Below are 12561 nucleotides of genomic sequence, written 5' to 3' on the forward strand. Positions count from 1 at the left end.
TACCAGTACTCGCACTGGGTTTTCATCACACCTGACAGAGAACACCGCAGCTGTCTTTTCAGCAACAAAGATAGTTTTTAGACTCAAAGTCTGATTTTTAAATAATGTTTATTTTTTCTGTTACAACTAGCTGGATCTTATTATCAATCTGCTTTGGGGAAAAAAGATTTATTTTTTGAAAGATTAACTTATTTATTTATAAAACAGGATAGCTTCACTCTGGCTGGACCAGGGAGTTATAGATGACATTGCCGTACACCAGTAAAGCTCACTACACTCTATGGCAGGGGTCAGCAACCTTTCAGAAGTGGTGTGCCGAGTCTTCATTTATTCACTCTAATTTAAGGTTTTGCGTCCCAGTAATACATTTTAACGTTTTTAGAAGGTCTCTTTCTATAAGTCTATAATATATAACTAAACTATTGTTGTATGTAAAGTAAATAAGACTTTTAAAATATTTAAGAAGCTTAATTTAAAAATTAAATTAAAATGCAGATTCCCCCGGACCAGTGGCCAGGACCCGGGCAGTGTGAGTGCCACTGAAAATCAGCTCACGTTCCGCCTTTGGCATGCGTGCCATAGGTTGCCTACCCCTACTCTATGGGTTAGCAGGGCAGAAATTTCATCCACAAGGTGAGACAGGCAGTGGTACCACTGCTGCCCTCCCTTGGAGCCATGCCAGTATAGACATTCCATTACATTACCCTGTACCAGCAGAAGCCAGCATCAAGCTAGTATGAATCTAGCCCATTATCTTTGGTGACGTGCTGTAAGTTATGGAGTGTCACTATTTGCACATGAATAATAAAAATTATGGGGCTCAGCTAGAATCTATAACAAGGACCTCTTATAATTTTTCATTTTTCTGAAGTTACTTTACAGAATAATACAGTAGCACGTTTATATACAGTTATATAATAGTAAAGAAATCTAAAAAAAAATTGATCACCCGAACTCTCGAATAAAACATTATAACCATGTGCATTTTGGTGCAATAAATTCCAATCTATTTGAATGCTAAATTCATTTTGCAGAAATTAATATACAGACTCCAAAGGAATCCAAGAGAAGATATAATTTTTGCACCTATAAAGGATGTGTTAGCTAGTCACCATTTTATTTGTTTTTGAATAGTAAACAAAGAACAAGTTGTCCAAATGGGTTTACTTGAGCCAATTCTGGAGCTGCTCGAGTCAGGGGACTCCACTGTCCAGTGCAACTCCTGTGCCTGCATAATGACTTTGGCTGTCTCAGGTCAGTGCAATGTCTTTTTCCTTTATTCGCTGTAATGAACAAATTCAATTTGTATGTCACACCACCTGCATGTGAAATAACTACTTGTGAGTAGAGTAGTCACGTGATGCATCTGGTAGTTTCACTATTCACCCATGATAAAGTTAATCCATTTGACATGCAAGCTTAATGCACTTCTGGAAGTTGCTCCGAGACTATGGTGATGAAGGTGATATAAGAACTCAGTACCTAGAATATAACCTAGTTCTAGCTTACAGACATCCAATATCTTACAGGGTTTATCTGAGAGAAACTCATACAGTCGTTTCCCTTTGAATAACGCTCTTCATGTAAGACACTTACTGTACTCTACAATCCTAAAATAAAATTAGCATGGAAGCATATTCAACCTTTAAGAGAATCATTTAAAACATTTTAAAATGACTCATCTAAATCTGAGAATTCTGAGTTTAAGAACTGTAGTGCACCCTTCCTAAGCTGGCAATAAGCTCCCAAGCAATGAAGCAAAGTGAAGCTGTCTATAAATATGACAGCAGATGGTACCTAAGGAAGCTGAGATATCCAACAATTACCAGCTTTAACGAGTGGCCAGGAACATAAGCAGAAAGGAAATCCATTAAGAAGAAAGAGAGCAAAAGGTCAGTTCTTTCCAAGATCAGCATAGGATTTCTGAGTGAAAGCGTATACATAACACCCTCTGAAGCCACATTTGAAGTCCTCTGCATATGCTCCAGGTTGTTGTTCCCCGCCCTAGTCCACCAGTCAGTGGTTTGAAGTAGTCAGTGCTGGAAGTTACTTCACCTTTGAGCAAGAACTCTCCATTGATTCTAATATGGAGTTTTTAAAAAGTGACAGCATAATATGGCACAAGATTACGAACCAGGGTTAAAAAAAAATGGCAAAGATGGAGGACTAGATTGCAAAAGGGGTTGGCAACAAGGTGCCTCTAATTTTTTACATCCATGTGCGGAATGAATTTTGTTATGTATACCAATATGGAGGTGATGTGTGGCAGGGGTGGGGCCAAGGGGTTCGGAGTGTGGGAGGGAGCTCAGAGTTGGGGCAGAGGATTTGGGTGCAGAGGTTGAGGGCTCTGGCTGGGGGTGCGGGCTCTGGGGTGGCGCTGGGGATGAGAGGTTTTCAGGGGTGGGAGGGAGCTCAGGGCTAGGGCAGAGGGTTGGAGTGCGGGGCATGAGGACTCTGGCTGGGGGTGCGGGCTCTGGGGATGAGGGGCTTGGGGTGTAGGCTGCCACCGGGCTGTGGTGGGGAGAGAAAACTCCCCCCAGCCCTCTCTTTTTCACAGCAGCCCGGGGCCAGGAGAGAGTTGTCTCTCCCTGGCCGCAGCAGCTGCAGGGCCGGGGCCTTGGGTGACCAGGTGTCTGGTTTTGGACAGACTGGAAGACCCAGTCAAAAAGGGATCCTGGCAGCTCCGGTCAGCACCGCTGACTATGGCGTTGACTCTCCAGTTGGGGGCGGTGCTGCGCCACAAAGGGTGCTGGAAGGCTCCCTGCTAGCCGCTGCGCCACGCAGCTCTCTGATTGAGAAGCAGCTGACATGTATGACTCCTAGCCTTAGGGGCAGCCGGGAGGGTCCGCATACTGCCCTGCCTCCCGCCCACAGGTGCAGCTCCCATGTCTGGGTCAGGGCAGGGGAGGAACTAGCGCGAGCATGACTCATGGATGTTGAGGGATCGTGTGGCACGCGCCTCTCCCACTGCTGCCCAGCCCTCTTCTCCTCGTGTGGCTGGGCTTGAGCCAGGGGCGGCTCCAGGCACCAGCGCACCAAGTGCGTGCTTGGGTCGGCAAGCTGCGAGGGGCAGCGTGTCAGTCACCATGAGGGTAGCAGTCAGGCTGCCTTTGGTGGCATGCCTGTGGAAGGTCCGCCGGTCCCGCAGTTTCGGCGGCAATTCGGCGGCGGGTATGCCGAAAGCGTGGTACTGGCGGACCTTACGCAGGCATGCCGCCGAAGGCTGCCTGACTGCCATGCTTGGGACGGCAAAATACATAGAACCGCCCCTGGCTTGGGCTGTGGCACGTGTCCTGCAGCGAACCGCAGTCTGTCTGTCGCCCTATCGCCGGCACCCAGGAGTTCGAGGTATGTGTATCCCCGTCTCCAAGTCCTGGGAATGGGGCTGCACCCCCATCCCCCTCACTGCATCCCTCTCTGACCCAACCCTCCCCACACACCCATCCCCCCGTCACTGCATCCCTCCCCGTCCCAAACCCCGCCTCGCACCCCCATCCCACTCACTGCATCTCTCCCTGTCCCAACCCCCCCTGCACCGCTATCCCCCGTCACAGCATCCCTTCCCCATCCCATCTCATCCTGCCCCCCACACCTACTCATCCCAGCCCTGTACCCCACTCTCCCACCATCCTCTCCACCTCCCAGAACCGCCACCCCCATGTCCTTCACCCCCACATCCCTGCACCCCATTCACCTCCATACACTGCTGCACTCGCATTATGTCCCTATACACCCCTGTGCCCCTCTCATCCTCATGCACCTATATCTTTCTGCCTCCCCCTACATCCCCATCCACCCTCATACCCCCCACACTCCCTCCTCTCTCCTTCACTGCCCCTTCTCACCCCAACCCTGCTCTCATCCTTGACCTCTTTCCCTCCCCATCCTCTCTCCTCCACCCTCACCACCCCCATTTTTCCCCTCCAGCCCATCATCCTCCCTTCCCCGCTGGGTGATTTAGGCAGACCCTGGAAAAGTGTATGACAAAGTGTCTCTCTATAGGCAAGTGCATGCATGCATGTATTGTATGTGTGTAAGAGACTGTGTATCTTTGTGTAGGCATGTGTGTGCATTGCCGCATGTGTGTATACTTGTGCGAATAAAATTTGCAGCCTAACTCTTTGACTTTTATTCCTTTGGCTGGCTTGCACGCAAAAAAATGTATGACATAAAATATATGTGTATTAATTTCATAACAAGTTTTTAAAAGAGAAGGGAACTCTAAAAGAAATGTATTATTTCTTAAGAAGTGAATGTTGTTGACTAGTAATTGCAGAAGAGCCAACGTATCACACATTTCTCCCCACCTTTGTCTAGCTACATTAAAAACTCTTTGTTGCAGACTCTCTCTTTTTATGTGTATGTCCAGCACCTACCACCCTGGAGCCCTGATCTTAGTTGGGGTCTCTAGGCACTGAACAACAATTGTAATAATAAATCATGTGGAAATATATGTATTAGTGTCAAGTATCAGAGGGGTAGCCATGTTAGTCTGGATCTGTAAAAAGCGAGAAAGAGTCCTGTGGCACCTTATAGACTAACAGACGTAGAAGTGGGTAGTCACCCAAGAAAGCTTATGCTCCAATATGTCTGTTAGTCTATAAGGTGCCACAGGACTCTTTCTCGCTTTTTATATGTATTAGTGCATGCTAGATGTGTACATATGAATACACGTGTGTATCTGCATGTAGGTGTGGGAATCAGTTTCTACAGATTTATTTATATAGGTATATGGACAGGTGTGCATTTTGTGGTTGTGCTCTATGGATTTGTATTTGGGCTTCAGGAGTGGGCCTTTAATGGATCCATTGCAGCTGTGATAATGTGTAGTCCTAATTCCACACATAAAATCACAACAACTTGAGTGAACAAAAAACATGGAGCTGGTTACGAAAAATGGGAAGAGGGAAGGGAAAGAATCATGAAAACCTTTGTGAAATTTCATTTTTTTAAAAAATTACCCTTTTTGACTATTTTGCTACCGGCTCTAGTGTCTTGTAACAAATAAAACCTGACCTTAGCATAATACATCTGTCAATACATCCCTCCCCATTTGGGCCTTGCAGTGAAAATGAGCACGTGGGAGAGAGCAAGCGACAGAGGGAGGGGGGATGGAGTGAGAGGGGGCGGTGCAGGAGCAGGGCCTCAGGGAATGGGCAGGGCAATGGGCGGGGCAAGGGTATTCGGTTTTCTGGAATTTTAAAGTTGGCAACCCTACCGGACCTCTCTCTGGCTGCGGCAGCTCCGGGGCTGAGGCCGGGGGAGAAGTGCCTCTCGCCAGCCACAGCAGCTCCGGGGCCGGGGCCAGGGGAGAGGCACCTCTCCCCCCTGCACACCTGCATGGCCCTTGATAGCCTGCTGCATGACCGCACAGCTCAGAGGGAACTTAGGTTGGCTTTTACCTCAAGGATTCAGATTTATATTCAGTTCTAGCTGGTAGTATTTGAAAGTTGCTAACACCTGTTCATTGTTCAGGGCCTATGTGATACAAGATGGTGGACATCACAAAACACACCACAATGGTTAGCACTAACTGACACTGTGGTTAAAAGTCTCAGTAGCTTTCCAGAATTGACATGTTCCCATGACATTTTTACATTAAAAATAAACAGCATTTTTTGATGAAAGATTGTCCTATCAAAAAATTTCCAGCTAGATTTGTTCATGAGGCCCGCACGCAGGGCTGGTTCAAACAAATCAGGCCCTCTCCCTTGAATTCATTCATTTTGGACCCTCACTGCAAAGCCCAAAATTCATTGTGTAGTCATCTTCTCCTCCACCTGCCTCAAATTTCTATGCCATTTCAATTCAGGGTTGGCTTGATACTACAGAAATAGAGGAGAATTGAGAATACATGCAAAAGTGAGGGGTTTGTGGAGTTAAGGAAATTGAAGATTTCTTATCCAACAGTGGTTTGGGAGTGGGAGAAGGGAGAAACCCCAGCCACATTCATGTAAAAGGAGAGACAACCCCAATTCCCTCTGAGGTCTCAAGTTATTGGTCCAAATTCATCTCTGATGTAAGCCTATGAAGTCAATGAGCATTATTAACACAGAACTCTTAGTTAGAAGGAAGCCTGGAAGTAGTAATGGGGTCTGACTATGGGTTCAAAGGAACCACAGTTCAAGAATCAAAAGGGATGTATGAAAATACAGGAATATTGCCAATGCAAGCAAAAGTGATCGAACGAGATGCATTATACTAAGTGAAGATAAAGCAGCCAACAGTAACTCTAGCATAAACAGTAGGCACAGTGATGCAGAGAAGAGAGAATATGAACTGAATGTTCACAGCAGCAGTTGAGGGAGACCTGAGCATTCATGTTAGGCTGAGTAAGGAGAACGTCTCACGTGTTTTCCTTACAAAGGAAAGTCAGATATAAAAATGGTTTTGATGATAAATCCAATTTCATAGAGTATCTCTCTTTCTTTGTTGCCAATAATTGTGCACACATCTCTAGGAATTGTAGTGCCAAGAGAATTTTCAAGTGCACAGAAATGGTTTACATTGGCAAACTGGAACTAAGAGTTGTAGGTTGCAAGAAGAGTTCTTTAAATCCAGGGCACTAACTGGAGGAAGCTATTAATTCTTCAATGCTGATTTGAAGGAACATCTGGATACATAATCCCTTTCTGAAAGCACAGTAAGTGGGGCCTGAGCAATGGCAGCTATAAAGGGACTGAAATTACTCTGGTAATCAGGTGGTCCAGAATAAAAACAGTCTATTCAGCTGCAGCTTTTATGGAGATTAGAATAAAAAATTCTCTCTCAGTGGGATGCATATCTCAGTCCATCCCTGTGATAAGATTAGCCACTTAGCTAGAGATCAGCCACAATGCATGAATGATACCAGCACTGGAGCGGGGAGAGGAGAAGAGTGAGGAGAATAAGTTATATAAAAATGCATCCAGCAAGCTCACAGTTATAATCTTCACCGAAGACTGCACAGCATCAGTTCAGTGGAGGAACTTAGTGAATGACCCTAGGGAAAAAGAAAACATGGCTTTCTTGGTTATGGGGGTAATTATATCATAGGTATTTACTGTGGTCTTTCTATCTTCCCATTATGAGAGATGAGACACCAACCATTCTCAGCCAGGTGGGAGACTTCTAGATTAATTTCCTCATGCTACTCCTCTTCTGTCTAAATGATAACTAAGAAAGCCTGGGCGATCAAGGGCCCAAGCACTGGCCAGGAACATTGAACACTCAGCCACTGAGGCATCATGGGTTTGAAGCCCTTTCAAATCAAATTTTAAAAAGACAAAGCTTTAAAGAGACAAAGCGTTAACTATGCATTGTGAATCTGATACAGCATTAACACCCTTGCTTTCTTAGGAAACCTCCCAGCAAGGGATCTAGATTTGAAAAATTTCCCAAGGAGCCTCTCTTACAGGAAGAAAAGAGAAAAAGATTTTATAAAATTACCTTGTCCAGACATGAATTTCCTTCCCACATTCATAGACACAGCTCACACTGTAGCGTGGGAAAGAATGGAGGAGGAGATAGTTTCAAAATTCCTAATCTGTTTAAATCTTTCTTTTGCTGAACTAATTAAAGCATATATCATGCCACACTATTTGCCATCAGATAAAACTACAGGAAAGGATTTTTGCTTCTACTGACTGAAGTGTAGAAAAAACATATATGCACATCATACTGTAAAAGCAATGAGAATATTTTTGGCCTCTTAAGCCTTTGGGTGAAATGGGACATAAAGAGTTGACCTCACCTTTAAGGAACTACACATCCATACTAGAGAGTTCCCAGCCTCCTTTCCCATACTAGCCACTCTTTGAACCAGCCAGATCCTGCAGTTCCTTACTCAAACAAAACTCCAATGGATTTCAATGGGCATTTAGCCTGAGTAAAGAGTACAAGATTTGGCCTTAGTTTTGTTTTTGTACAAAATATCCTGAGAATCAAAAGAAACATTGAGTGCTATTTTCAAAAGCATTCAATATTGGCCTAACTCTGCTCCCACTGAAATTCCCAACGACTTCACTGGGAGGTGAGTAAGAACAATAATGAATGCTTTTCAAAATCACAAGGACCAATGTGCTTGTTTCGGTACGAACGCAGAATAAAAAGATGGTCTCTATCCCAATGAGTATACAATCTAAGTATAAGACAAGAGACAACAGATGGATATAGACTGATGGGAGGGAGTACAAGTAACAATGGAACAACATTGGTCAGTATGATAGGCAATAGTCTCAGCACAATAGTGGCCTAACTTATCAAGTTTTTTATAGGCATCACAGCAAAGGAGAGCTATTATTCTCTCAAGACTGGGTTGAGGAAACGTTGTACAAGGCCCAAAATATTTAGTGTATGAATATGAAGTGATTAAATATGCCATAAGACATAGCCATCAAAGTAGAATTTTTATAAATTAATAATAAATGCCTTACACTTTTATAGTGTTGTAGCCGTGTTGGTCCCAGGATATGAGAGACACAAAATAGGTGACATAATATCTTTGATTGGACCAACTTCTGTTGGTGAAAAAGCGAGGCTCAGGCTCTCATTCCCCCTCCCTTGCACTTCAGTCATCCCCTGTCAGCCCTTCCCCCCATTATTTTTAGTAAAAGTCACAGACAGGTTGCAGGCTTCCGTGGATTTTTGTTTATTGCCCACGACCTGTCGAGACTTTTAATAAAAATAACCATGACAAAAATCTTAACCTTAAGGTGGCACAGATAATCCAAAAACAGAATTTGGTTCACTGTGTTTATCCTGCTAAATTAATGAAATCCTACCTACAAACAAAATAAAGGTTTGTTTGCTAATATAATACTTACAAGATCATAAATACCTTGTTAGAGCACATTAGGGTTATAAGTTAAATTTGAGACATTTAAAATTCTGCAGTTAGCGTCTCTCTTTTTGAGCTCATGGGATTCACTCAGAGGATACTAAGGGACTTTGACAAATAGTAAAAATTCAGATAAAAATCCCAAATAAAGCTAGTTTTACACTTCCTTTCCAGAGTTTATTAGAGTAATGTGAAGACATACTGAAAAGACACTCTTCTTATTTCTCTCTCATTGTATGTTTTCCCCAGAGTCCAACCGAGAGGCCATCGGCTCAGCGGGAGTTATACCCTTGCTGGCACTTGCCAACTCCTATGATCCTAGAGTCCAACAAAATGCAGTTGGAGCTATTCTCAACCTCACACGATCAGGTACTTTCAGGTTAATGTTCTATCTACAAATTGTCAAAAGCAACTGCCCTGTAACTAGAAACAGCCTAATTTTATGAGGGATAAGATGGGATAACTTTGGAATCCTGATAATATATGTCATTTTCTTGGTAAATGGCATTAATGATGACGACCTTGGCTGAGTCTCTAAATTCAAAAAGCTTGGCCTCTGGCAGCTTATATAGACCCACCTGTTAATAGTTTGTAATTAGCAAGGGCTTGATTATCAACACAATTGAACTTGAGTGCAAACTATTAAGTCACAACTCAGGAAACTGACAAAAATCAGTTGCTTAAAAGAAGTGACCATTCTGGTAAAGGAGAACTGTACTAAGGACACTTTGGTGTATTTCGGGGTAATCTCTTAAAATGGAAGATTACTTAACAGTAGTGAATCATGGTATAGGTTTTAATGTGAATCTTATATCCCAAACCTGGTGTTGCAGGGTATACATTAGGATAAACATTATGGGCCTGGGCCTGTTTCATGGGATTATTCCCATGAACTTCAGTGGGAGCATGATTTGTCCTTCTATGTTAAAAGACAACATCATTGTTCATTAATTCTAAAACAAAAACAATGGAAAACATTATGTCAGAGGTCAATCCCATGCACCAAGATACTACTGCGGTGGCTGATCTGTCCCCTTTAGATGAGGTACTGGGGGAGGGTGAGAACTTTGCCTGTTGACTGTTACAATTGCACATTTTCAATTTATGGTTAAAAAAGATGTTTTATATGAAATAGACAGAAATGGCTTATACTAGTGGGTCTGATCTTTGCTTAGCACTTCTAGCAATTTTAATCTTTAACTTAAAAAAAAAAAAAAAAAGAGGAAAAGCCTGCTCAGGTGGCTTTCAGGTCATTATGGCTAAAATGATTTTGCACTGCCGTTCTGCTCCCATACAGACTTTGTCTTACTTGGAGTGTTATTTGCAAGTTACTCTCATTGGGGTACATTTGGATGAACCTAAATCACTCAGCACTGCCCAATGGTCCCTTTTTCTCAGAAAGCCTTCACAATGCTGCATCCATTTGATTGTATGCTGGGGAGGGGGTGATCCTTGATCCTTCCGCACCCTTTCACATACTAAAATTTGCCCTCTTTCTCACTTTACAGAGCGGATCCAGCAAGTCCTGTGCAGGGAAGGAGCCCTCCCTGTCCTCATCCTAATGTTAGAATCTCCCGACTCAGAAGTACAGGTATAGTTAAAACAAGCCACAATTTTTAAATAATAAAAGCAAATTATACAATCCTGGAGCTAGAATAACTATTAGAATTCAAAAATACAATGTAAGCACTTGGGGCTTCTCCAGGGTTTTGGGAGTATTGGAAAAGAAGGAGAAATAAGGAACGCAAGGGGCTTTTGACTTTGTTTTTGTTTTTATTTCAGTGAACCAATAGGTAATGGTGTCACAGTGAAATGCTGAATAGTTGTATAAACACTGCTTTGGGCATGCAACATAGGTCCAGCTGTGATAGGAGAAAGCTGATATGAAAATACACACACAAAGCTGTTGTGACGATACCAGTCTTCTCTCTGGCAGAATCATAGATTTCATGCTTTCCTGTTATCCTTTTGCATCAGAAAAAGTTAGTGGGGGATTATTAATTATTATGTTAATTATTAGTTATTATTATACTACAGTGGCTCTTAAGAACTCCAATCATGGACCAGGGCCCCATTGTGCTAGGCACTGTGCAAAAACTCAATTAGTTTATCATCCAAGTATAACACAAGAGACAATAGGGTGGTATAACAGACAGGGAGAGCACAAGAAAACAATGAGACAGTACAGGTCAGCAAGATAACCAATGGTATCAGAATACCAGCTGACGGTCAGTTGTCAAATTTTTTATAGGTATCAGCTATACCTTTGAGGACATCAGACATACATCAGACCAATTACAGTTAAGACTGGCTCTCTTTACTTGTACCTCCATATTTTTATTATGCCTGTTAAAACTTTCCAATATTTTGGATGTGTGATTTAAAAAAAAATTATTCTTGTAGTTGGTTATGTATATGGGGTGCATAGCCCACAATGGGGGTTGCCTGACCTGCATATAATGGGTGATCTATATGAGTATCTCATGATGATGCACACCTATGAAGAAAGCTTTGTATTAAAATAATCCAGAGAAAGCCAATGACCAGAATCATGGACAGTAAAGATGGATAGGACCTGTTACATCATCCAGTCTGTCTCCTGGTCTCTTACATATTTTTGTTAGTATTTCATCCAGTCTTGTTCTAGATATCCCAAGAGATGAGACCTCTACAACTACTTTCCACAAACATTCAGCATCACAGGTTTTTCCTGATATGCATCTTAATTATTCCCTCTCTCTATTTTATCCCATTACTCCAAATTATACCTTCCTGTATCTCACTAAACAAGCCTTGGTGATTACACCCTTCCAATATCTGCAAATGGTTATACACCATCCTCTGTAGTGCACACTGGGAGAGAGTCTCCCTTCTGACTGATCTATGCTTGATGTAGGAAAGGCTGTGGGGTAGGAGGAGAGGGGCCAAGGTAGATTCAAACCACACTTGTATGGCCCATTGTCAGGGCCCATTTGTATTATGTCTTTATCCTCCTTGGCATCTGCTTATTTCAGTAATGTATCTCTTTCTCCTTTCTAAATTAGACAGACCAATGTTTATCATTATCTATGCCTACATTAGGAATTGGAACTATAACAGACAATTTTCTTCTATACTAAGTCTCCTTGGACAGGAAACGAAAATAGTTCAAATAGTAGAATAGCTCCAACAATATTGTTTTCAATACTGTTTCAGAATTCTACTTTGAGCAGTGGTGCAATTTCCTGGTGTGTACAGGACTTGAGTTTAAGGTCCTGCACATTGTTTTCAGTCCACAAGCCAATTTGAATTAAGATTTTGTGAGTTGCTATTTCAATCTTACTAAAATCTAAACATATTACATCTAAGGCATGCATCCTTCATCCACTTACTAGTAATTCTATCAAATTGGCTCCTACCAGTGCTAAAAATAAAAATTTAGCAGACCAAATGAGAGCACTTGTTGGTCTAATTTGCTAGCATATGGAAGCCCTCTTGGAGAAAGGGAGGCCAGCCATGGTATTCCTTGAAGGGATTTTGCTCATAACTGATGCTGTACTCCTCATTTGCCAGTCATTTTGCTTTGGCCATGCATTCTCAACATCAGGAGGCTTGAACAGAAGGGCGGCAGTCAATATAAGCCAGTACCTTCCACAAGCTTCTGTCTTCCGTCATGGAATGTCAATTCAGACCTTTTGACCACATAATTGGTCCCAATTATTGGGAAATACAGTCTGAGCATTAATATCTCATCTTCCCAAGGT

General features: G+C 42.7%; 1 protein-coding gene across 2 annotated transcripts in view; it reads left to right on the forward strand.

Annotated features, from left to right (window-relative positions):
• LOC101934166 (uncharacterized) overlaps positions 1 to 12561 on the forward strand; it is a 65768-nt gene that overhangs the window by 20306 nt on the left and 32901 nt on the right. For both annotated transcript variants that reach the window (XM_065588720.1, XM_065588719.1), the window contains exons 4-6: positions 1135 to 1254; positions 9068 to 9187; positions 10327 to 10409. In XM_065588720.1, the coding sequence (XP_065444792.1) occupies positions 1135 to 1254; positions 9068 to 9187; positions 10327 to 10409 (323 nt within the window). The remainder of the gene's footprint in view (positions 1 to 1134; positions 1255 to 9067; positions 9188 to 10326; positions 10410 to 12561) is intronic.

The sequence above is a fragment of the Chrysemys picta genome, chromosome 3, assembly GCF_011386835.1.
Source record: "Chrysemys picta bellii isolate R12L10 chromosome 3, ASM1138683v2, whole genome shotgun sequence".
Taxonomy (NCBI): domain Eukaryota; kingdom Metazoa; phylum Chordata; order Testudines; family Emydidae; genus Chrysemys; species Chrysemys picta.